The sequence below is a fragment of the Pygocentrus nattereri genome, chromosome 15 (genome assembly GCF_015220715.1).
Source record: "Pygocentrus nattereri isolate fPygNat1 chromosome 15, fPygNat1.pri, whole genome shotgun sequence".
Taxonomy (NCBI): Eukaryota; Metazoa; Chordata; class Actinopteri; order Characiformes; family Serrasalmidae; genus Pygocentrus; species Pygocentrus nattereri.
In genome coordinates, this window is record NC_051225.1 from 36173280 (window position 1) to 36200453 (window position 27174).

Genomic DNA, 27174 nt, shown 5'->3' on the forward strand with positions numbered 1-27174 from the left:
ATGGTTAAAAAAAAACAAACAAACAAACAAAAAAAAAACACAAGTGACAAAGCCGGTAACTGAAGTTATTTGTTTATTTTCCCTTTATCTCCTGTATAAGTATATATGTGTTTGTGTGTTTGTTGGCAGTCGTAATTGTTTACCTCCGGATGGGCCACGTGAAGCATTATGCGTTTGTTGTTTTGTGCAGGCTGGTCAGTTTAACGGTGTAATCTGCTCAGACTGTCGCGTTTTAAAGATACTTTGAACAGCCAAACCAAAAAAATTAGTTTTGGTGAGAATTTTTACCTGCTGTGTGAATAAATCCTAAGACTTAATGGAATTGACTTTGAACTGACAACGTTCTTGGTATGAGTTTCACCTTTTGAGATGCTTATGAAAAACTGTTTTTGTAGATCCACGGTGGCTTATTAACGTTACATGTGCTTTCGCATTTTAATAAGAGCAGTTTTTAACACCTGAAAAAGCTTATTTAAAAAAAAAACAACTGAATTCTGGACAGTATATAGACAGTCCTGTGTTAGTCTTGCTTTCTAGCATAACAGGCACGAAATTCCACGAATTCCACCTTAAATGCAGCAGCTTTTGCATTCTGGCACCTGGAAGAGCACAGGTGCTTGGATGTGACTGCTGCGCCATTTAAGGTGGAACCGAAAGTTCACTAACTTTAGCTTAGTCACAGTTCTCAAGTCTTTTGTGTCACACGGATTATTATTCAAATATTCTTCAAATGATTCCTTAAAAATTCAAATATGAAGTTTGGCTGAAACGCCCATCCCTGTTCCAGATGAGTGTTATGTTTTTTTTTATAACTGTATGCAGCTTTTGAAGTACAAGCCTAAAAAGACACACAAAGCTCAAGTAAACAAACCTTACTCACTGCTGCCCTCTAAAGGTCGCTGTGAGCAACTCAAACAGTTGCAGTGAAGCCATGAAGTAGTGATTCTTTTTCTGTTAAGGACTGAGAGCTGTTAAAGTGATGTAGTATTATGTTAAAAGCAGGAAAACTGTGTCAGAACTAGCCAAATCTTAATCACCACAGTTTGGATCGGCGGCTTAAAGCAGTAGGACTTTTCCAAGACGCCCAAAAATAACCCAGCTCTCAGTTCAGTCCAGTTTTGTCAACTGGTCGGAGTTGCGGAGGGAAACAGGAGACGATGTCATTGTCTGCTCCAGTGAAGTGTAGCCTAATTTATACCCACTCCTAGACAAGATTACAGGCCAGCCTTCAAGTTTGGTCTGATACAACCATCATAGCAAACATAATATCTCTCTGTCTGCTCTTTCCTACCCATCCATCCATCCATCCATCCCTCCCTCCCTCCCTCCCTCGGTTTCACTGTCACACCTCCGCATCGATTTCCTGATGTCTCTGTTGTTTTCTGTCTGCCTCACTTTCCTGATCCTTTTATTTCTTTATCGTCCTCTAGATTAGATCAACTTTATTGCGCATCATAGTGGAAATACAGTGTGTACGAAAATTTCAGGCACCTGGAAAAATCTTTAAAAGCTGTTTGTCAAGGCAGCAAGTGTTCGTTTCCTGTGAAAAACACTAATATTACCATAAATGCAATTGTGCTTAAACTTTCTGATTGGGAATGTAATATACAGCCGTTTACATGGTTATTATTCTTCTATTTAACTGATTATTTACAGGATTACCTTGTTCAGTTGGGTAGGAATTGTATTCCGAATGGCCTCAATGGGCCTAGCCTATTCCGGTTGAATTGCGTACATGGACGTGTTCTCCTCCAAATGAGCTATTAGTCCGATTAACAGATTATTAGGCTGCATGCAGACGTGGCTAGTGAAACCTTTGAGTACAGAACGCCCTCCTGCTCTCGCGATCTTAAATAAATAATCATCACTGCTGAACTCGTCTCTAGTAATCGTCTGTTTTTGGCATTAACACTGTCACCATGGCAACGCTTTCATGGCTGCCATCGATGCCTCCAGCTACTCATCCTCATCACGAACATGTCCAGCGTCACAGCGGTTCTGCGCCCGTAGGCAGCGCAGGTGTCTTTTCTGTGCGGTGATTAGTGCTTACAGCGCTGCTGGAGTGGGAGAGATTGGGCTAATCTTGGTGTGGGTCACCTCTCATTAGACCTGCAGAGGCTGTGCCTGGACTTCCCGCACGACTCCAGCCACCTGCGCCTCAGCCCGAGTGGAGGAGGAAGATTCTGTGCACTATGACTGATTCTGTAGAAAAGTCTGCAAAAGAGAAAAGCCTGCCCACAAACGGGAGCAGACATGGTGGGTAGCATTTTGATGAAGACACAGTGGAAGTGCCCAGATGACCCTGGCAGCACCGCTGACTCACCGATGTGGCTCGTCTGTCCACTCGGTTCTGCTCACCGAGGTTTGAGGTGTGTGGATTATTTCAGCATCCTTTTTGACCTTACCCCAGATGTAAGGGATAAGGTGCACATCTGAGGCTGCTTCTTTGATTTGGCACTGGAGCTGCAAAGACAGATAATGTGCATTAAAATATTTGTCTGTACCCGACAGACTCGAATGCCCATGTTTGGGTTGGTTGTGTCAGGAATGATTGTTTTCATTTTTGTTTGTTTTCCTTTTTCCCAGTTAAAGGTGTTTCACGTTTGGGTCCTTACAGCCCAGCTCCCACTTTTTAGTTATAATTTTTGGATTTACTTGCATTTCCCCTCTTCAGTTTTGCTTTGCTTATTCTTCTACTTTCGTTCCATTCAGGCAGTTTTATTCTGGCGTGCTGGAGTCACCCTCTTGCATTGTTGACAGAATTTGGCACCGGGCTCCGCGAGGCCCACGTTGGTGAGAAAAATGAGAAACAAACAGTATATTGGTTCAGTTTAGTGAAGCCAAAAGCTTGTCTGTCTAATTGTTTGGCCAAAAGTATTTTCATAGGTGGGCGTTATGGCAAAAATACAGCATCATGACGCTTCACAAAGTTTTCACGATTCACTGTCAGTGTTAATTTTTCGGACAAGTTCTAACAAGGTAGTGCCATAAAAATAAATGTAGAAATAAACACTATTGAAAACTACAAATAGTCATTGCTTATACCGAACTGCACTAAATCCAGTTGAACAGGACACTCTGTGATCAAGCTTGCAACTGGGAAGTGTTTTAAGTGACGATATGCTTAGAAAAAGTATGTTGTGGCTTTATATACAATATAAAATAGATTCTATATGCAGATATAGAGTTTTAGTAAATCTAGAGTTTCAACGTCTCAATATATTAGCAGCGCGTATATGAAAAGTGACAGAAGGTTGGTTTGGACAGCTGGGTGTGTGTGTTTGTGTGTGTGTGTGTGTGGCTGTCTAATTAATATATATATATTAATAATATAATAATAATAATAATCATAATAATAATTATATATATATATATATATATATATATATATATATATATATATATATATATATATATATATATATATATATATAATGTGTGTGTGTGTGTGTGTGTGTATGTATATTTGGTTTTGTTCCAACTTTGGTTGAAATGCTGTTTTAGCCACACTTCATTCTGGCAGTATTGAAAAACTCCTAGACATCCTAAACGATAACAACACCTGAGCGCCACGCATGCGTCCTGAACAACTACAGCGATGAATGACTGAACGGGCAGTGCAAGCCTTCACTGCAGAGATCATTACCTCTCAACAGCTTTCAGCTGTTCGTGATTAGATGATAAAGGGTCAGTGATATTAATGGGAAATTCCTGTGTAGTTTAATGTTTAAGACTGAAAAAATGTTGTTCAGAGTGGTTTGATGTGAAATGCCCCATTCTAGAGAACTTTGCAGAGAGTTGTTCACAGTGGTGGTGATGGGAACCAGATGTCTGAAGAGTTCGGTGCCTCTAAAAGCTCGCTCACTGAAAGTCACTGCATGAAATGATCACAAATACACTGCCTGATACCCGAGACATTGTTTTGGGTGTGTTTTTGGCCTGAAATGTATTTTCTAAGCCCCATTTGTGGCACAAAGGGCATTCTAAGGGATGATAGTCTCTAAAGAAACTCATTGTTTTCCTGATTTATGACCAAATTTACATTATCAACATGTGGAAGTTTAGAAGACACTCTTCTGTTAACTGGTGGTTTTGTATAGTAAATAAAGTGGCTTAATTTGTGATGTAGATGTCACGTCCTCTGGTTCCCATCACCACCACTGTAGAGAGTCTGAGTCTCACCATTTTACACCAAACCGCTCAGAATGACCGTTTACATCTCATTGATTTACACCACAATTTTGAAAAATCTGATTCAAGTTTAATGCTATTGCGATGCTTTCTGGTATATCAGTACAAAGGTCCGCTCATACTAACTCTTGTGTAGAGTCCTTCTCTGCTTTTACCCTGGCTGGGGTCATTTTTGTCTTTTACAAGTCAGTAATTGTGTCACTTGCAGCCTTAACAGTTTGAAGTCTGCTCAGATCGACGTGACCTGTGGTCTTTACTGAAGTGCAGTAAAGATGGATGTACAGCTGCTTTAAGAGCTCGTCTCTCTGCAGTAAATCAAAGCCTCCTAAATGTTTACATGTGAAGGAGCTCTTTAAAGAGGCATGTGTGGTCAGAGGTTGTCCTCTTAAATCCAGCACTCTCGACACAGGCATGTGATGGTTTTACCAGCGTTCATTCACCTGCCCAAAGAGCGTCCGAAACACCGCTCTGATGAAACTGGGGGCTTTTTGGACTGCACCTAAAAGGAGGTTGAGGTTTGGGACCGTGGATGGGGTCACTTTTGGTTCTTCAGTACATTTAACTGGGTTTTTTTTTGTCAGTGTGCCAAAGGCTATTTCCACTTTCTCTGTTATGATAATGGGATCACAAGCCCAATAACTTGCTTTCAGAAATAATCAGTAGAAACACCTTTTTGGTGAATCGGCAGTTTTTAGTTGAGTCCGCTCTCTATTTAATTTGCCGTCAAAATGTCTATTACTTAAAAGTATCAAGAAAAAACATGAAGCATATATTTAACAGAAAATTGTCTGATTTTTCAGGATATGTCCTCTATCTTCATTACTTCCATTCTTTTCAGGAGGCTCCCTTTCAGTTCCTCAAAGAATCACACCTCCAAAGTTCAGTCTTAGAAGCTGGTTGATCGTTTTCTGAATTAGTCACACATTCAGTGGTGTTGAGGTCTGGACTCGGGGGTGGTCAGTCCATTGTTCAGCTTCTTTGTTTGATGTGTCCGTCTCCTTTTCTCAGTGAGGTTCTTCTTGAGCAGCTACACATCCTTTCAGACCCACGGCGCTGAGCGGTCTTCTCACGGTGGAAGGATGGACAGAAACACCTGTGGATGTTTTCAGATCTGAAGCAGCTTGATTTTCTCCTCTCTCAGAGATGAAAGCTTGTTGTTTATCTGATCGGGACAGTTTTGGTGTCCACCAGGTCTTCCATGTGGTTGTTAGGAGTCTTTTTTTCATATAATGAAATTACTAATTAACTTCAGGATTATGCTTTCTATGCTCCTCAGAAATATCTCCTGAAAAATGAGTAACTTGCACTTAATGGTCATTTTGACTGGATGTTGAATAAATGAAGGGTGTTCTCTGACTTCTGCCCAGTACTGTGTGTATAATTGTTTATTGCCCTGATAACGCGATTAACCTGTAGTTTATTGCTCGTATGACGGAGTAGTTTAATTGGGAAGCTCTTGATGACCCTGAACCCTTAATCTTTGAGTGTGTAAGCTTTGTAAAAGTGCTGCGAGATGCAAGGACTAAACTGATGGGATCAAATTTTAAGCACCCTTATTCTGAAGCGGATTTGACACCTTTGGCCATCGTGTTTGTTTACGTGAGGGTAGCTAATGAAGAGTTGGGGCAGAAATGAGTTATAGAAAGTAAAACTCAAGTAATTATCAGTCACTTTAATTAAAATGCCCTTTTCACCCGTAGTCATGCACATTGAACCATATCTGCAAGGGGATTCATTTATACTTGAAAAATAATTGTGTGAATTAAGAGCTGAATGTACATGGTGCATACGACTAATCCCACACAGCTGGAGCGACATGTTAAGAAGGATTTGGCCAATGAAAACAAATTAACGCTTGCATTGACTTGTCAGGCCTGGGCATTGTCATCGCTTTTTGATGGCACCTGCTGTCGCTGTTGGCGTCATTGTGTGAGGACTTTCTGTGGATGGGCAGCTTTTTTTTCCCCTTTCCTTCTTGAGAAAGATATAAATAGAGATAAAGACCAAAGGTCAAGTGTTTTGCTGTGTTGGTTTACTGCTGTGGAGTCCATAAACTGTGATGTGATGCGACTGCTTGAACTTTGGTGGCATTACTACTATTATAATTATTAATAATAAATATTATTCCAATAGAAGTGGGTAATGTATCATCATCGTGATCAATTTCGTGATCCAGTACCTTGGTGAATGTATGTGAAGCTGCCCCCCCCCCAGTCTTAAGTGAACAACTTAAGTACAGGTCAGGCAGGGATGCATATGACCACATAACATCTGTTTTGTGATCACCAGCATGTCATGATGTCACCAACATCCAAGCTGCGTAGCTTCTTTCTTCTCCTTTCCAGTTTGTTTATAAATTGCTTTAGCAGTTCATGCTGTCTGAAAATGTGTGAAAGTCTTTAGGTTGGCTTTGCACAGTCAAGCTTTCATGCAACTTTACTTAAACCAAAATTTCAGTTTAGTTGCATAATGTCAAGGGTCCTGCAACTCATGTGCAACCCAGCTTCAACGGCTGCACCAACTTCATGAAGCAAACGCCAATAATTCATCTTGTGATGATGTCGAATGACGTACTTCAAAAAGACTGATTTCACCAGAAAGTAAAGCAGAATGTTTTTTGGGGCGGATGAAAATTCAAACACCATAAATTCAACCATTAAATCATGCAAAAAAAAAAAAAAAACGGCAGTGACGGCGGAAAAATATGTGAAGATGATATGGCTGCAAATATTTCAATAACACCATGTGAATTATTTTATATCATATATATATATATATATATATATATATATATATATATATATATATATATATATATATATATATATATATATATATCAAGAATGTACAGTGCATCAAAAACCCAGGTTGTAAGACTGAGAAAAGTGGCCCACATCTGATCTTTTTCCTCATGTGACACAGATGTGAGTCTGTCAGTGTGAATCTGACGTCTTCAGTTTCGCTTTGTGGTAGCGAGATATGCGTCCGACCCCATAAACATTACGGCTGAGGCTTCTGTACCCAACAATTAGGAGAGACGTATTCAAACCTCTCCGAACGCGGCCATAGGAGATCGAGGCTGCGGCGTCGGAGAACAGTTAAAAAGTCTGAAAGTTTAAAGAGTCCGAGTGATTTGCTCTTTTTACTGCGAGCGCGAACACGTTCAGTGTGATGAGCCCAGCTGTCAGTCAGTGAAGCTTCATGATCGCTCCTGTGATGCTGTCGAAGACGAGACTGCAGCCTCAAGGAGTGACTGCCGTTCATGATTTTTCACCACTGGGTGAGCCACGTTTGCACATGTGGGTCAGTTTAGGAGCTGATCTGTTCAGACTGATGTTGCATATAGGTCACATTTGAACAGCCAAACCAAAGAAAATCTGATTTGGTGGGAAAAAACAGGTTTGGGCCACTTTTACCTGCTGTGTGAACGTAGCCAAATCTAGTGGAGCAGCTTAGTGTGTTAATGTTTTTGGCTTGGTCTAGTTGCATGGAAATTATGTTGCATGCAACTCACGTTTCCCTGTGTAAAGGCTGCCTTACATTTACACCAACAAAAACTCTTGGCACATTTCTGTCTGACGACACAGGTCACGAGTAAATACGTGTGGCGCCCTTTCTCCGGCCGTGAAATCCGATTGTGAGTGGTGACCCAAGATGCATTGGAATCTCATGGAAATTCCAGGTGTAAACAACTAGACGTCTTTCTGTCCGCTTGATCACAGATGTAAATACCATGTACGCGCTGGACCTCCGTCTCTGTCCTGCTGACCCTGTGTTCTACGTGTTCTTGTGTTTTTGCTGCTCTAGTGCACCGTGTTGGGCTTTAGAATTACCCACTGATCTGAATCGGTTGTGTAAGAGTGTGCGTAGCATCTGGACTCCAGGGCTTTGGGTTAGTAGGAAGGCTCATCATGAGCTGTAAAATTGGTTTTTCTGTGTTGTGCTCTGTGCATGCCACACTGTATATGACAAAGGAAGTAAACAATAAATACAGCAGTTCTTAGTTGAAGGACGAACAGAGAAATCTAAGCCTTTATTTTTATAAATATGACTGACGTTGAAGAACTGTCTGCTGTTTGAAATGGTTGGCAAGGGCCCCAAAAATTAAAATCACCAAAAAAAATTTATTTTGAAGATTGAGTACTCGATTTTCAAAAATCTGAGCTATAGAAGTAGATTTAACTAAACAGCAACAAGCATGCAGAGCTTTTCAGTACTTTCTAATACTTCACTAGAAACAGCTAAACCTGGTAGATGTGCATACCTCTATATTCATATAGTGTATATACTTAATAGCTTTTCTTATTATTGAATCTTATCTTATTATTGCCCTCCGGACTTTTTCAATCCCTCTTGTGCTTTGCTGTGATTATCCTGGGTCACTGTAGATGACCGGTTTGTCCATCGCTTATTGTTTTTTTTGTTTGTTTTTTTTCCTGTCCAAACAAACACATGGGAACAATTTGTACATCTGTTAGGGCATCTATTTTCAGACGCTTAACAAACTGCTGGAAAAAAAGGATGTTTCTCTTCATGCTGGCAAAACCACACTTTGCCTTTCTAAGCTGTCTCTTTGCATAGACACTGATTTTTGTTCCAATTACAATGTTTCCAGTTTTATCCTCCACCAAATGTTTAGACTATTCATGAAAATGGACCACAGCGCCAGAAAAAGCACAAGTCATCACATCAGCCATCCTTATGCATTAATGTGTTTGGCTATTTGATGACGTTTTTTAAAACTGAGCTGCGTTATTGTTGGTAAAGCAGCTGGGTAACGACGTTTGCCGTATGAGAGTCACGCCAAGCGTTCGGTTGGCAAGTGATATCGGGCGATATTGGCCGTCCGTGAGTGTGCAGGTAATGCAGGAATAGGTTTTTTAGCATCTTTTGTATTTGAACTTGTAATCCGTTTATAATAAGGCAGAACTTTAAACGGAGTAATGTGGGTCACGTGAATATACAGGTAGCATCGCTAGATCAGAATACGTTCCTGTAACGTTTTCACACTTGCCTTTTAAATCCGGATATGGGATATGTTTAAGTGTAAACAGGGTCTGTATGACAGCAGTGCGGACTGAACTACGGAACAGTACAAAACGCCTTGGCTGAAATAAAAAGGCATGCAAAATGAATCCAAACTTGAAGGGCTCATTTTTCTTGGATTTTAGTTTCTGTCACCCTTGAGCTCCACACATAGCATGCGTGTGATTTTATATACTGAAAACGGTCCAAATTCATTTTTTACATGACTGCTCTCTGATAATCCCTTTAATAATTAAACAGGCTGTTTTTATTCCGGTGCCTATAAGACTGATGTAAGAAGCTATGTGCTGATTGGCTGTCCTGCATTCGGCAAGCAGTCGGAGCTGAAACGCTTCCTAGTAGTTCAGTGTAGATGGCCAGAGCTGATCTATAGTAAGCAGAATTGGTGTATGTGTGTGTGTGTGTGTGTATATGAATGTATGTGTGTGTGTGTGTGTGTGTATGTATATGTGTGTGTGTGTGTGTGTGTGTGTGTGTGTGTGTGTGTGTATATATATATATGTATATATATATATATATATATATATATATATATATATATATATATATATATATATATATATATATATATATATATATATGTGTGTATGTATGTGTGTGTGTGTGTGTGTGTGTGTATGTATATATCACACACACACACTTGCTGTCGGTAGAAAACCTTGTATCTCCATTTTTGGCATTTTTCAGTTTTTGACATAATTTGAAAGTATGTCACTCTTTACATTGTTTGTCAATTTTATGATGAATGGCCTAAAAGAAATGACCCAAAATGACATGGGAAAACTTCTGGTTCCATTGACTTACATTGAAAGTAAAGTATGTTTTTTTTCCTTCTCCTGTAAAGTTACTTTTTTGGAGATACAAGGTTTTCTTCCAACAGCAGCAATGTATATGTATTGTGTGTGTGTGTGTGTGTGTGTGTGTGTGTGTGTGTGTGTGTGTGTGTGTGTGTGCAGAAAATCAGATTTTTTCAGTAATCCGATCAACGCTTTTATATATACTTCAGTAGTCAGATAACAGGGAAACTCCGGGTTTACATGAATCATGCACTAATCTGATTTCTGCTTTGCAACCAGCCAATAAACGCACAGAAGATGTGATGTAAACATAAACTCAAACTTCATGACGTGGTTGGAAAAAAAAAACAACAAAAAAAAAAAACGTCGCTTTACCTGAAAATATGAACTTGCATCATCTAGAAGATCTCAAAGATTGAGTCTAGGAAGTAGTTGTTTTCAGCGAGTCTCTTTGCCGAGTCTCGCGGTGATGCTGCTTGCTTATTTCCTGTACCACTGTCTGTTTTGCACATATATATGAAAGAAATCAGAGTAAGAGTTCACATGCACTGAGAAATCTGGTTACTGAGCTAAAATCCAGCCTCTTTATCAGATTTTTTTTTTTGATCAATTATTTATTTATTTTCATTATTTTCCACCTATAAGCAATAACATACATTACAGTATAAAATCAAGAATGGGGGTGATTGTGTACACCTCCCACAAACTCCCACCCCCCCTCCCCAAGGCACCCTTCTCCAGTAGCCAGTTAAATCAAAAACAATGTTACATTAAAAACAATGATCAGAGATACGATTAGACAAGTTCAAAGCAGTGTTGTAAACATGTCAGCAGCATTCTCCCAAGCCATTAGTGTCTTTTCCTTAGCGCCATGAATGCGGGCAGTTGAAAGTTCCAGGTTGACAACGTCAATACAGGAAAGAATCCATTTTCTCCGGTTCAGGGAATGTGGGGGTTGCCAATGCAAAGCCAGTAATTTTTTGGCTGGAGTTGTGCCAGCCATTCAGACTTTCTTTTCTGTGCTGTTCAAATTACAACAGGAGTCATCATTCAGAAGAAAAAGTTGAGGTGACATTGGGATTGTGGTCCCCAAAATTTCTGACAATGTAGAAGAGACTTTAGTCCAAAATTTGTACACCTTGGGGCATTCCCACAACATGTGTAACATATCAAATTAGCTCATATCATCAGTCATCGGAGTTTCAAGTCTCTTAAATTGGATATCGGCCACACGGCTTTCATATCAGTCAAGCCCTAATTTTATCCTCGATTTTGCCAGATGCCATTAAAATATAGCTCCGATGTGGTCGTCCAGTCATGGCCTGTCTTGTTGCTCCAAAAACACCACTCAGCCAGACAGCCATCAAACATAAAAATCAACAAAATAATTCCATCCATCTTTTTCCTTCTGTTGGTTTTCCAAAGGCAGCGTTTGATGTCCAGCTTGATTTGTTGTGGGACTACCTGTCCTTGAAAGATCACTGGAACATTTTGTGGCACTTGAGTAATTTACTGTGTTGTAATTTACAGATCGGAGGTTCTCACATGGTGCATGTGTTCTTATGTTGGTGTTAACAGCTCTTGTGACGGCCTTTGCTGCAAATGCGTATGTTCTGCTTCCAAGCTCTCAGCTGGTGGCGGGTCTGGCAGGAAAGAACTTCTGCACACTTTTTTCTGCTTTTCAGCCTTTCCTTCATCTCCTGGAAGGCTTTTACCTTCCCTCTATTAAAGACTGCCTGGGTGTATTTGACTAAGTGCCTCTTTAATGTGTTCTAGGCCTGTCTGAGAAATTTCTTGCTGATTCAGCCCGAAATGTCAGAAGCATTTCATATAAAATGTCAGGAGAAGTTCAGCAGAATGGAGATTACATCTTGTTAAATGTAGGGAGGCCGTAACCTTGGATTCGAGGTGCATTCTCGAGGAGTGCTTTGAACTTGACTTCTCTCTCTTGGGCTTATTCCCGTCTTTCAGGTGTACGAGCAGGCTTTCTGGATTGCTCTAGATCTTAAGAATTGTGTGTTCTTCTTAGAGATGGCACGATATCTGGGGTTTAGTATTATTACCCAATTGGTTAACTGACAGTTGGGATCGTGAGATCGGCCGCAGGCTGGGACAGGCGGCAGCAGTACTGCAGACTGTAGTGGTGAAGAGGGAGCTGAGCCATAAGTCGAAGCTCTCTGTTTACCTCAGTCTACATCTCGACCCACACCTATGGTCATGAGGTTAATGACCGAAGGAACGAGATCGCGATTGCAAGCGGCAGAAATGAGCCTCTTCGTCGGGTGCTGGGCTACACTCTATTCGATAGGGTGAGGAGCTCGGCCATCTGGTAGAGCCACTGCTCCTCCGCATTGAGAGGAGCCAGCTGAGGTGGTTCGGGTATCTGATCCGGATGCCCCCTGGACACCTCCCGGTGGGGGTCATCCTAGGACCCGCTGGAGGGATTACATCTCCAAGTTGGCCTGGGAGCGGTGTGGGCTCCCCAGATATTTGCTGGAGGAAGTTTTGGGGGTCATCTGGGATTCTCTGCTCTCTCAACTGCTACTGCGAATCTATCTGGACTGAGCGGTTAACAATGACGACGACGACGATGGTGATGATGATGATGAAAGCTATAAGCCACGAGAGGCTGTGCTTTACTGTGATTTTATCACAGGGAAGGGTGTTCTTGGGTACAGTCTGAAGTGGAGTGCCTAAAACTCCCTAGCTGTCTATGTGGATCATGCCTGTAGCTAAAGTTATAGAAGTCAACTTCGGGTTCGAAGCGTTAAGCAAAACCATGTTCTTACATAGGCCAAGTTTAGTACAAGTTCTTTGTTTATTTCATAGACAGGCTGATGCCTAGTCTAGCTTATTTAATGACCAAACACTTCCATGGCAGTGTGCCCACAAAGCTACTGCGTTTGAGCATCACATGATGTTTACTCACAAGCAAGACTTTCACATTTTACAGTTCGGATAAAATGTAAAAACAGTGTTTTGCCGAGTTGTTGGTCTGTTCGTTCAGTATTAGAACACTGGCCCATGAGTGGTATTTGAGAACCTGTATACATCTCTAACTAGCACTGGGCATCAGACGAGTTTTGATCCTTCTTCGTAGACATCAGTGTGTTCTGAAAGCTCAGAGTAGCCTTCTTGTTTTTAAGGCTAAGGAATTAGTGCCGTTCCAAAGAACCCGTGGTAAACACTCAGTCTGTATTCATTGATAATCCAGAAGGATGTTCACTCCGAGCCAGAGAGAGAGGCCTGACTTTCAGGGTAAACCTTAAGCACTGGCAACACTGTGCAGGTTTTGGCCGTGAAACTATCTACAAACGTTTGCTTTGGCAAAAAAGACTGTTTCGGAAAACAGAGACTGCCGTGTGTGCCGTTCATTGCTCAGAGCCAGACGTCAACCTACTTCTCCGCTGAAAAACACTCCTCCTTCACACATGCATGCGTGTCCTGTTCCTCATATTGTTGTTTTGAAGAATATGGCAATTCATGCTAGCGTAGTGGTTTATGCTGTGCTGTCAACGCACTCTAGTCTAGTCTGACTTTTCGTGCTAGTTTGAGTTATTCCATAAACCTTGTTTGGACAAACCGTCTCTCATTGCCTGAACTGAGGCTGTGGAAAACGCTGCATCTTGAGCTGGCCTATGTGCATACTTTCAGTAGCTTTCCGCTCAGGAAAACAACTTTGGGCAAATCGTCTGTGTTAAACATCGGCTGTTTGCCCTTCCCCAGAGGAATGGCATTTTCCAAATTTGTTTTGTGGTTAATTCCCGATTAGCAGATGTGGAAATAGACTTTTGTTGACCGCTGCAAACGAGATTTCCATCGCCACTGACCCCCTGCCCGTCCAGCATTGGGCATTAAAATGGTTTCAGCGTGTTGTTTACAATTGGTCCTCGTCAGAAATTGTTACAGGCTTGATAAGAGTTGGATAATAGATAAAGACACAGTGTCTCTCTCTCTCTCTCTCTCTCTCTCTCTCTCTCTCTCTCTCTCTCTCTCTCTCGCTCTCTCTCTCTCTCTCTCTCGTGTCTCTCTCTCTCTCTCTCGTGTCTCTCTCTCTCTCTCTCGTGTCTCTCTCTCTCTCTCTCGTGTCTCTCTCTCTCTCTCTCTCTCTCTCTCTCTCTCTCTCTCTCTCTCTCTCTCTCTCTCTCTCCCTCCCTCTCCTCTATACCTTTTACCTTGCCGCCTTACTAAGTCAGTTCATAGTAGCACCCCTTGTGGCGGGTATCACAGCTCATGTTTTTATAGCTAGCTAGGATCTTTCTATTCTTGTTTAAGGAATTTGTGCCCACTCTTCGTTACAGAACGCTTCTTGTTCTCTAATCCTTGCATGCACAGCATGTTTGACAGGGTTTTTTTTTTCCTTCAAGCTTAAACTTGCACTTTAAATCGTTCTTGGTGACTTGGGTGTTTTGGGTCATTGTCCTGTTGATTGTGAACTGTCCTGGTGATTGTGGACAGTTCACGTTTAATAGTGTCAGCTAGACCTTGTGGGTCTTTTGCTGCCGCATGGGGGTTTTGCTTTGCCTTTCTGCCCAGCATCTGAGCAGACCTGAGTTTTCCTCCAGATCTTGCATCGACTTCCACAGATCCCCTTAACTGCATTTGCTTAATGACATTTTTACATTTACTAGTTTTAAAATTGCATCCAGTTCTTCGTCCAAAAAATGTGTGAATAGGCCCTCGATCATTAGTGGCTATTGGACTATTGGCGATCATTATCAGCCCCAAAAACAGTGATGGGTCCATCTTTAGTTATGGTTGTAGAAGAGTTGAACCATTGACTGTGTGTGAGATATTTGCACTCATTTGTTTGAACATGCAGCCACTGCTGCTCTCACTGGATGTTGGTGATAAAGACTGGAACTCTCAATAGAAATTTCAAGTTCATGTAAACCCTCTGTACACAAAATACACATACAGAGGGGAATAAACAAATTAGGATGACATATGAACAGCATGGCTAATCCAGATGCACCATAGATGAGCCTGGGGCAGCTTGAGAAGAATTTGTTTATGCGCTGTACTGTCTCTCTGGCTCTGAGACCACACCAGCACATTTTACTGCAGAAATAACAGCAGAGTCCCAAAACTGTACTTACTCATCTGTTAATTGGAGGAAAATGCATGTTGCTCATGGAAGATCTTTCTTGTCTCTTCATTTTTCTCTCTCCCATTTTTTTTTCCTCTTGCTTCTCTCTCTTTCACGCAGGTAGAAGATAGAGATCATATTTACTGTCGCTGAATGTTCTGATTACAAGGCCCTGTCCCCTGTGATTTTATAAGAAACCGAATGTGCTCTAAAATAGTGACTTGGCCTCTGGTGCGCATTACTACAGATAATGCCATGGCGTGTGGGATTTGGGGGATAAATGTTTTTCTGCTTGGGTTATGTGAACGTCATTTTGCCGTAGCAAATTCACACAGGCTGCCTTCATTACACACTGGCTCTGTGAAGTTCATGAAGTTCAGGGGTCTATTGATGTTTCTGTGCGTTGCATGATGCCGTGTTCTTCAGAGCTGCTGTTCGAGCTTTGCCTAGCGTTGAGTTGCCGTTCCCGCTCTCTGTCTCCAGAGAGGATTGATCATCTGTGAACAATGTCTGAATGTCTTGATTTATCGGCTGGATTAGTCACCTGTTCCTCGGTTTGTTTGTCTGGGCCATTCCCACATCCTTGATCACCTCCGTGTTTCTGTTTTTGTACGTGTTTTTTTGGGCTGCAGTGTCCTGACTTTTTTAGGAAACACAAAGATGGGACTAACCAGCCTTTTCTGGACCAGCAAAGTAGTTCTGACCTTTTAACTGGCTTTTTATACAAACTCTCTGTTTAAGTGTTAAACTGAGAGAAATAAACATTTCTTATCGCCTTTGAGGTCAATTTTAGCATTAGGTTTAGGAAAATGCCCATTTCATATAGATATTTGCATAAATTATGTATATAGGACATATATTTAGGTACCAATATGTAGTGTTACAAGCCTAGTTACACCATAAATTACACACATTGCATTTTACCCCAAAGTTTGTGAAGTTAGTTAACTGATACAGAATGTGATAAGTTCACCAATCTTTTTGTTTAGTCCCATTAAAGGGCCAGTATCCTACAGTTTTATTTTTTTTCACCAATTTCCGCTTATAACGTTTTGTATGGTATGTACATACAGAAATTATTCCCTTTAAATTTTCGTCCCTCTCTTTTTCCTTTAGGATTAAACAGGCTGTTTTGGTTACTGTGCCTTTAAGACTGATATATGTAAATCAGCTCTATTCTGATTGGCTGTCCTGTGTTATACCTGAATCATAAAGCTGAAACACACTTCTTACCTTTAGTGTGAATGAACAAGTCTAAGCTCTTATTGGCTGGATGGGTGGATGTACGTTAATGCATTGGTTTTTGTGACATCACGGAAATATTGAAGTCAAAACAAGCTGTTTTTACAACTTAGTTTCCGTAAATAGACTGAAGGTGAAAAGTTTTTGAGACAACGAAAATATTCACATGCATTGATCTGTTGTTAATATAAAAGTGAAGAAAATGACATTTTCCTTCATATGGGCCCTTGAAATCTATAGGAGTAGTGGGTAAACTGTGCGCTGTCCTTTAGTGGATCGAACTCTAATCTAATTCTATGCTTTTTTTTTTTTATTATTATTATTCATGATTTCTGAACATGTTTCACCCCTTTGCTGCAGTAACAACCTCGACTCTCCTGGAAAGGCTGTGTACTAAATGTTAGAACATTGCTGTGAGGATTTGAGTGAGCATCAGTTTGATTTGAGGTCAGGTGCTGATGTTGGATGGTCAGTTCTGGATCACTCCAGCTCATTCCAAAGTTATTATATGGAGCTCCGTCATTCCAGAGAACACAGTTCGTCTGCCCCGCAGTCCAGTGCTGGGGGGCCTTTATACCCCTCTAGCCCATGCTTGGCTCATGAGCAGCTGCTGTAGAGCACGCGGTGTTTTCTATGCAGATTACAAGCTGGGGAAAGCGGCTGAATTCACTGGATGACTGTCTAGATACTTTTGAACAACCCACATCCTGACAATGTACAAAAACAAACCTCTGTTTGTGAGATCTGTCTGAGAGGGAGCGGAGAGGGAGAGAGGGACGCTGAGGTTTGAGAGACTGTCTGCATTCAGATACCTGATAAAGCTGCTGTTGTGGTTTATTGAGTTCAGAAATTTGGACAGACTCACCAGTACATTCCATGCTGAGCGCGTGTGTATGTGTGAGTTTTTGTGGCTGTATTGTTCCCTAGCTGGTTTCGCCTTGCATGGGGTTAGCCCTGAGTAAAGCGGAGCCAGCGTGTGGGTCAGATATCGAACACCATTCCTGCCCTGCATGTGACCCAAGCATAAACCAGACCACCGCCGTCTGCCTGATCAGGTAGCAGTGCCACAACCTCAGCGCACACCCTGCCAACAGGAGGGAATAGAACACTACAGATCAGACCAGCTGTAGTAAAGCCTCTGCTAGGGCTGCGGTTGTTATTCAGCAATGCCGATAATGGAAAAAAAAAAGCCTCGTTTTGTTGCCTATTGTTTTCAGCAGAGTTTAGGAGATTATATCTTGTTAAATGTCACATAACCTTGAACATGAGATGCGCTGTTGATGAGTGCTTTACGTTTTTAGGCCAACCTCCTGTTTCTCTCCATGAAGGTGGCTATGATTACTGGATTAAAATGGATTGCTTTAAGAATTAAAGCACTCCTTTTTTCATGAATCATGCAATTATCATGCAATTTCAAATCACCCACAGTTCTATTGTACCATAAAAAATAAAATAAATAAATAAATAAAAAAACCCATGAACTGACCAACCCCAGCTATCAGAGCTGATTTCCATTGTGCCAGAACAATGGCCATTAAGTGCCTGCAGAAAGAGGTTAATGTGATCTTGTTAAAGATTCCCTAGGTTTTTTTTTTAATTAAGGGCTCTCTTTGAAATAATGTGCATTGTTTATTTATCTTTATTTCTAACAAATAATTAACCAATAAATTCTCTGGTTATTAATAAAGATTCTGTGCATGTTTCCCTCATCGAGAAAAGGTCCCTCAGAAGTCTAGTTGTGTACCTTTTAAGTTTTCCAGGTGAAAAATACATGAACATTGTACCTTTACATAACCGAATGTTTTAAAACAGGACAGTAAGATACAAAGTCTGGGGACGAGACGGGGTGTGGAGTCAATACAGCTTAGAAAATAAAATTTCAGTGGATTATTAAGATTAAGAAACTCCTATTAATCCCACAACGGGGAAATTTCACCTCCGCATTTAACCCATCCGTGAAGTGAAACACCACATACACACTAGTGAACACACACACTAGGGGGCAGTGAGCACACTTGCCCGGAGCGATGGGCAGCCCAATCCACAGCGCCCGGGGAGCAGTTGGGGGTTAGGTCTCTTGCTCAGGGACACCTCAGTCATGTGCTGTCGGCTCTGGGGATCGAACTGGTGACCTTCTGGCCACGAGGCTGGTTCCCTGACCTCCAGCCCATGACTGCCCCCCAATGTGATAATATGGTGCAATTATCAGTACCTTCAGAGCGTGGGGCTGCAACAATTAGTCAACAAAATAACTAATAGTCTTGACATTGATTATGAAAAATATTTTATTGCTGCCTATATGTTGTGCAGTTTCCTAAAGTGCTCTGTAATGTTTACATAATCAACACAGCAGTTCTGACTAATTGCAGTACAGTTCATTAAGTATAGGGGGCAATATTCTGTATATTATGTTCAGTGTTTTGTCTGATTCTCTGTGCTGTGATTCCCATTTTTGTAAAGCTGCTTTGTGACAACATCAGTTGTAAAAAGCGCTATATAAATAAATTTGATTTTAATTGATTTGATATAGGGGGCAATATTTGTTTTTTGTTGCAATATAACAAATTGCTTGTAAACCAGAGTGATTCATACGGCAAAGGGAGAGCGGCTGAAGTAGAAATAATCAATATTAGTGGATTAATATTAGTCACTATGTTTTCAGTTGTAGAAATAACCTATAATCTTTCATTTCTGTTCTACTCTGCTTAAAATGTAGTGCATGTAAGTGCACATCAAGTTACAAATAAACCTGCTTTCCTGTTTAGTGGCCCTGAAGCAGCGGCTTTAAGATGCGTGTTCATGACATTTGTTGACATTTCTTAGATGTTGGATTAGAGATGGCACAATGCCACTTTTTCAATACTCATGATAAAACATTGAATATTGGCTGCTACTTTTTTCTGTTAAAGGTTACAGTGAGCTATTTTCAACGGAAGCACTTCTCTGAAGATGAACATTTCTCTGAAGATGAGCATTTAGATGTTGATATGCTGTCTATGCAAAGTTCCAGTCCAGCATTTTCTGCTGATATCTGCCCAATACCAGTACCAGGTACCATACCCAGTACCTGCTATTGGGCTGCTGCCTTATGTACTTTCTATTGCACGTGCATGACTGTCCAGGCCGTTAATTAGTAGTTGGATTATTCATATTAGTCTAAGATAACCTGTCTTTGATGGTCTTAACAGTTTTTTTTATTCTTTTTCAGATCGAATGAACATTTAAAATGCTATTTCATCAGAAGAAATTGTGTGGTATTGTCATGATTTAATCTAAAAGGTTAAAGAGACTCAAACATACTCTCCTTCTCTTGCCCTGCAGGTACGGCATGACTCCAGAGAATATTATCCTGTATGGGCAGAGCATTGGTACGGTGCCCACAGTGGACCTGGCCGCCCGGTATGAGTGTGCAGCGGTCATCCTGCACTCTCCCCTCATGTCCGGCCTGCGCGTGGCCTTCCCTGACACCCGCAAGACCTACTGCTTCGACGCCTTCCCCAGGTGAGTCATCTGCTCATTAATGACCACATGGAGCCCTGCCCAATACTGCACATTCAGAATTTACTTCAGAGGTTCTTCGCCCCGTTTCACACGTTTTTGCGTTTTCACACCCCTGATGCAGCTCATCAGCCCATTAACTGTTCTGTTAGGAGTTTAAGTGGTGTTAACGCAGGGCTGCATGTGGCGTTTATTAAACAGGATCTTGCCACTGCAAACAATCACAGTGGCTTTAACTGTGTGCTGTGAAGCACTTCACCAGGCGCAGTTCCATATGAGTGTTTCTGTGGGTGTTCTGATGAGGGTATTCATATAAAGCAACAAACAGAAGTTATTTTCAAACAAAAAAGGCATCTCCAAAATTGTAACTTCATGGGAGAAGGAACAACACCTTCAGATTATGAGTTCATGTTCACAGTGTTTGAGACATTTCTACGGGTCCATTTATCATGAAATTGTTAAACGTTTTAATTCGTCTTGTTTGGTGCCTAAACTTACACAAACATGGAGGACTTCACATGGACTTAAAATAAAAGGGGAAATAAAATATGTAGTATGTGGGCCATTTTGGGCTGGAGGTTAGGGAACCAGCTTCATGACCGGAAGGTCGCCGGTTCGATCCCCAGAGCCGACAGCACATGACTGAGGTGTTCTTGAGCGAAACACCTAACCCCCCCCAACTGCTCCCTGGCACTTCACAGATGGGTTAAAGGCGGAGGTGCAATTTCCCCGTTGTGGGACTATTTTTATATATATATATATATATATATATATATATATATATATATATATATATATATATATGTGAAGCTGCATGGTTTAACTTTGTCAAATACTGAAATGTACAGGGCACGACTGGTTGAAAGCTGCTGATTACCCAGATTGGCAGTGATTTGAAATGCAAGCAATGGGTTCGGAACAGAATGAGCTTTTTTTATATGTAGTTGAAGCAGTGTGGCATCTTTGAGTGGGTGAAAAATCAAATTTGTACTTGGACAAATTTGCATTATCTATTTTATAGACCTTGCGTCAACTTTGTTGTTGACTTATTGTGAATCTGCCAGTGGAAGCGGTCGTGTTTGACGTCAGCACCGCAGCAAACAAATAGATTTCCCCATTTTTCATCACCATGTACCATTCTGCACCTGTGGCCACTAAATAAAGCTTGTTCTTAATGATGCTTCATTTTTATGTGCAGTTCTGTTGACTGCTCCTGCAAATAGCCACACACATAGTCGTGTCCAGACCACCCGGCTTGTCTTCCTTCAGCAGAGTTGATCAAATTGCTGTTTTGTACTAGTGGATGTATGTAAAGGGCTAATTCAGGAAGATTGCTGCACTGTCGGAGTTAAGGGATACTATGTGCACAGGCTAAATGTGTGATGGTTATATCAGGATGTAGGGACAGACTTATCTTAGTATAGGTGTACTTATTCAGGTATTAGATTAAGGATATAGTGTATAATTTAGTTGGGACAACATTGGGGAACATTGGAGAGATGTGGAAGAAACAGCCAGTTTCTTGGGGTAACAGTGGGTTGTGTCCTGGGGTTAGATTCCACCATAGCTGCCCACTAGCGTTGCTACACTCTACTAGTGTCTCCGTTATGGCTCTGTCAGTCAAATGCATCAGGCGGTGGCATGGTCTGGGGTCTGGTCTTTATATTGAGCCAAGAATCCACAGCCCAACAGCTGCTGCTGATGGCTTAAATGATTGTAATGTTTACTAAACTCCAGCAGCAACTTGTCTGGCTTGTAGATATAAATATGAGTGAACAGGACACATTTGTGATGCAAATAACTTGAGAAATTTGGCCATTAAATCTTTTAGCATAATTTTTATGGGGCCAGAGATGATGCTGCGTGCTTGTGTGCAGAGGGATCTACTTCTATTCCAGCAGCCTCAACAGCTACACATGGACAGTAGAGGATAGTGAGTATGTATCATTTTATGTTAAGTGATACTTTTTTAATCCCACAAACGGGGAAATTCCACCTTCGCGTTTAACCCATCCGTGAAGTGAAACACCACATACACACTAGTGAGCGTTGGGCAGCCCTATCCACGGCACCCGGGGAGCAACTGGGGGTTAGGTGTCTTGCTCAAGGACCCCAGTCATGGACTGTCGGCACTGGGGATCGAACCGGCGACCTTCCGGTTGCAGGGCCAGTTCCCTAACCTCCAGCCCACGACTGCCCTTTTATGTTTGTTAGCCATCTTTGTGTGAGACTTAAATGCTCGTCTGCTATTATATATGACATTTGAGAAAGCATGCCAGCGGTGATACAAGACTGCTTGCGCAGGCTTGGCATCATTATAGTGCCCCTTGCAGTAATTGCAGCCTGCATTGCATTATGAAATGAGTTGTACAGTAAAATCCTTCTGCTGATCATTCGAACACATCATTTAACACCTAAATGGTCTTGAATGCTGGAGTTAAAGTATAACTGCTAGTTCACTCTACCTGAAGATTGGTGCGCAGACTGTCGTCACAACAGTCTCGCCTAGCTAGATGCTAACGAAACAGCAAAAAGAACATTGATGGTTTGGAGATGAATGGACTTGTCTTTATAGTCACTCCAGCTGAAACTTCCAAACCCTAAAAAGTCCCAAAGCTCAAGTCAGATGCTTGTTCTCCAGCTTCTTGTTCGAATTCTCCTGTTCCACCTTAAGTGGTGCAGCAGATACATTCTGGCTCCTCAGGCACCATTTAAGGTGGAATGGGAGAGTTAGAACAAGAAGCTGGTGAAGGAGAAACTGACTTCAGCTTTGTGAAAAATCGAGACATTTTGTACAAAGTTTCCTGCCGGAGATGTGAGAAGTGTCCAAAGTGGACCAATGTTGGTCTGCGTTTTCATTTATTAATTTTTTTTGTAGCCTAAATTAGAACATTAGCACACACTGAGACATATTTACAGGCAAGAGGGTAGAACATTACTTAAATATATTAACATAAAATGTGACGGCTCTCAAGGTGGATTGATTTTTGATGAAAAGGACAAAATCGCTGCTCTTAACTTTGGGGTAACTAACCCCTCCACTAGAACAAGTGCTGTATATAAATACACAGAACAGTTTTAAGTGTTACATGGACTAGTCACATGCTAGTCATTTCATTCCATCAGATCTCTCGTTTCATTCTGTCTGATCCGTTCTGCCTTTTGAAAGTCTTGAAATGCCGAGGAACATTAAACCTGTAGCCAGTAACATCAGCACTAACACATTTGTGTCTGCTTGAGAGAAATCAAGGTGTAAATTGGGCTGTAATGGTTTCTTTCTGCTGCTGCTCATCATGTAAGGTTTGTGTGATTGTGAGAAGAGGGTGCAGAGCAGCTGTTCAGCATGGTCTTCTATCCTATTCCAAGCCTTGAGAGGAGTCTTTAGTGGAGGTTCTTTTGCATGCCAGCTCTGTCTGGGTATCACAAGTACATAATTAACAGCTTCACTTGTGTGTATTTGGCTTGGGAGACAGCAGTGCACACACTTAGTATTGCAGTGCGATGGCAGCATGTCGGGGCTTAACATTGACCCGCTTCTCTGATACTGATACGGCATTACGGTTCAGGTCACACAGGCTTAAAGCTCGGTTTGTTTGGTCTTGTTGTCAAGCATGTGTACAAAAAAGCCACCCCACAAATAGGCCTTTGCACTTTCATCAAATCGCATTACATTCAGTATATAGTGAAAACGGACGTTCAAAATTAGACAATTGGCTAACGGTGGCACGTTTTCTTTGTTTTGGTTGATATGTATTGTCTCTGGTAAACAAACCAATAAATTAGTGTTATAATTAGTGTTTTTTCAGACCCGCTCCCGCAAGATTTCATTCCACTCCTGCAGAAAATTGAGAATCTGTCCTGCTCCCATCCACAACTGAAATGTTTTGACCCGCTCCCACTCATGCATTCAATATTTGACACAGTCTATTCACAAATACATTATTCGCTGCTGAAATAACAAGCCAGTCATGGTCATGGGCTTCCTGTGAAGTGACTTCACCATGCACCATTTATTCCCAGTTTACACAATTGATTTCTGGAATTTTACTGAACTTGGCGGCAGCATCATTTAATTGATACTGTTATCATTTAATATGTTTCATACGTGTGTGTGTGTGTGTGTGTGTGTGTGTATGTGTATATATGTGCGTGTGTGTGTGTGTGTGTGTGTGTGTGTGTGTGTGTGTGTGTGTGTGTGTGTGTGTATATGTATATATATATATATATATATATATATATATATATATATATATATATATATATATATATATATATATATATATATAACCCTAATTCCAATGAAGTTGGGATGTTGTGTAAAACATAAATAGAAACTGTAACACGTTCCAAAGAAGTTGGGACAGGGGCAACAAAAGACTGGGAAAGTTGAGGAATGCTCAAAAAACACCTGTTTGGAACATTCCACAGGTGAACAGGTTAATTGGAAACAGGTGAGTGTCATGATTGGGTATAAAGAGAGCAAACCTGAAAGGCTCAGTCGTTCACAAGCAAGGACGGGCGAGGTTCACCACTTTGTGAACAACTGCGTGAGCAAATAGTCCAACAGTTTAAGAACAGCGTTTCTCAACATGCAGTTGCAAGGAATTTGGGGATTTCATCATCGACAGTCCACAATATCATCAAAAGATTCAGAGAATCTGGAGAAATCTCTGCAAGTAAGCGGCAAGGCAGAAAACCAACACTGAACGCCCGTGACCTTCGATCCTTCAGGCGGCACTGCATTAAAAACCCACATCATTCTGTAACGGATATTCCCACATGGGCTCAGGAACACTTCAGAAAACCACTGTCAGTGAACACAGTTCGTCGCTCCATCTACAAGTGCAAGTTAAAACTCTGCCATGCAAAGCGAAGCCAGATATCAACAACACCCAGAAACGCCGCCGGCTTCTCTGGGCCCGAGCTCATCTGAGATGGACTGACGCAAAGTGGAAAAGTGTCCTGTGGTCTGACGCGTCCACATTTCACACTGTTTTTGAAAATGATGGACGTCGTGTCCTCCAGGCCAAAGAGGAAAAGGACCGTCCGGATTGTTTTCAGTGCAAAGTTCAAAAGCCAGCATCTCTGATGGTGTGGGGGGGTGTTAGTGCCCATGGCAGGGGTAACTTGCATATCTGTGAAGGCGCCATTAATGCTGAAAGGTCCATACAGGTTTTGGAGCAACATCTGCTGCCATCCAAGCAACGTCTTTCTCAGGGACGTCCTGCTTATTTCAGCAAGACGACGCCAAGCCACATTCTGCACGTGTTACAACAGCGTGGCTTCGTAGTAAAAGAGTGTGGGTACTAGACTGGCCTGCCTGCAGTCCAGACCGTCTCCCATTGAAAATGTGTGGCGCATTATGAAGCGCAAAATACGACAACGGAGACCCCGGACTGTTGAGCAACTGAAGTTGTACATCAAGCAAGAATGGGAAAGAATTCCACCTACAAAGCTTCAACAATTAGTGTCCTCAGTTCCCAAACGCTTATTGAGTGTTGTTAAAGGAACGGTGATGTCACACAGTGGTAAACACGCCCCTGTCCCAACTTCTTTGGAACATGTTGCAGGCATCAAACTCAAAATGAGCGAATATTTGTGAAAAACAAAGTTTATCCGTTTGAACATTAAATATCTTGTCTTTGAAGTGTATTCAATTGAATATAGGATCTAAAGGATTTGCTAATCATCGTATTCTGTTTTTATTGTACACAACGTCCCAACTTCATTAGAATTGTGCGTGTGTGTGTGTGTGTGTGTGTGTGTTCGTGTGCGTATACTGAAAATTATTCTCACTTCGCAAGAAATGGTGCGTTCCCATGGCAGTACAGACCTCCAGTGGATGGTTTACCAGTTCATCCAGTATCGCATCTTTTATTCTACCTTCTATAATGGAAACATCAGTCCAGTTAGTTGTCGAGCGAGAGAGAGAAGGAATTAAACTGGAATGATTAAACTGACATTAAAACTCGGTTTAAATGTCAAAATATCATTTTAAAATGAACATATCAATATCTGTAGACAATATGGGGCAATTCTGTACCAATGTATTGGTTTTTATCCTTTATGTTGTGCTGTTTTTGTTGATTGCTATTGTGACCTTTTAAAATGTGGATGTCACCGAAGACTGAAGTGAGCGCTCAAACCAGTCACACCTGGATACTGTTCATCAGACAAGACACTAATGTCATCTGTACAGCAAATTGCGTTGCAGCACATTGTGGCTAGAGTGTCAGTGTGCGGTTGAGATTAGTGGAATGGATGATGAGGATGCTGTAAGGCACAGCTTTTGTTTCAGGTTTTTAGTCTCGTACGGCACATTTTCAACCAGTCGGTATTTTTGCTGTATTGAAAGCTGTCAAGACAATAATGAATGAGTTTTGGGAATTGTTGCACTACATATCGGTGGGATTTTTTTACTGACACTAATAGACGTGAGAAACCTCTGTACTGCCCACTGATACTGGTCATCCTATATTTTGGTGAAGCCCTATTGTGTATAGGCTAGAGTGTAGAGGCACCTGCCTGAGTAACCAGATGATTATTTGAAATTTATTGACCAAACAATAAATTTTTATTTCCAACATTTCTTTGAGCTCCTTTTGCATGTCCGTGTGGAGCTTTGCTCATCAGCGGTGTGGAGAGAGAAACGGGTGTGAAGTATATTTTCAGCGATGCTTTAAGCCAGGTGCACTTTACAGGAGATTTTATCTACTTTGAGGCGCGATTTGCCAACAAATCTTGCCGAAAATTTTCCAGATCAGAATGAAAATTGCTCCTCGGAGGCTCAGCTGGGCTGACGGTCGGAACAGATTATCTTGTAGTTTGAGACCTTTGATGAGTCAGTATGAAGCTTTGCAAATTGCAGACAGATTGGCGGCGTGCTGCTGCGTTTTTTCTTTTGTGGAAGTCAGTTTATATTCTACAGCGTTAGGTAGTCGGCGACACATCCTCTTGATCTTTTCTGCAAAATAAAATCTGCTCAGGTAGTGAGGGGGTTTCCATCCATTTACAAGGTAGATGTGGATATGTGGAGGGGGAGAAAAGTGGGATTTAGCTCTTTATCTAAATAAAGCCGAGTTCTAGCCTACAGCGTATTTAATGCACAAGTCTGGAGTTTATAAGGCTGTTTCATAAACTTTCAAAGTAAGCTTTCCTCACACAGCTAAGCTTTGTATTAGTGAAGGAAACACTGCTGCAGTTTATTAAACTCCCAAAAAAATGCTGGTATGTTTGTTTATTTAAAAAAATATGTTAATGGATATTTCCGATAATATTCAAATGATATCGGTACTGGCAGATACTTCCAAA

General features: G+C 41.4%; 1 protein-coding gene across 1 annotated transcript in view; it reads left to right on the forward strand.

Moving 5' to 3' along the window:
• abhd17c (abhydrolase domain containing 17C, depalmitoylase) overlaps positions 1 to 27174 on the forward strand; it is a 63372-nt gene that overhangs the window by 19096 nt on the left and 17102 nt on the right. The window contains exon 2 of the mRNA XM_017699573.2: positions 19687 to 19866. Coding sequence (XP_017555062.1) covers positions 19687 to 19866 — 180 coding nt within the window. The remainder of the gene's footprint in view (positions 1 to 19686; positions 19867 to 27174) is intronic.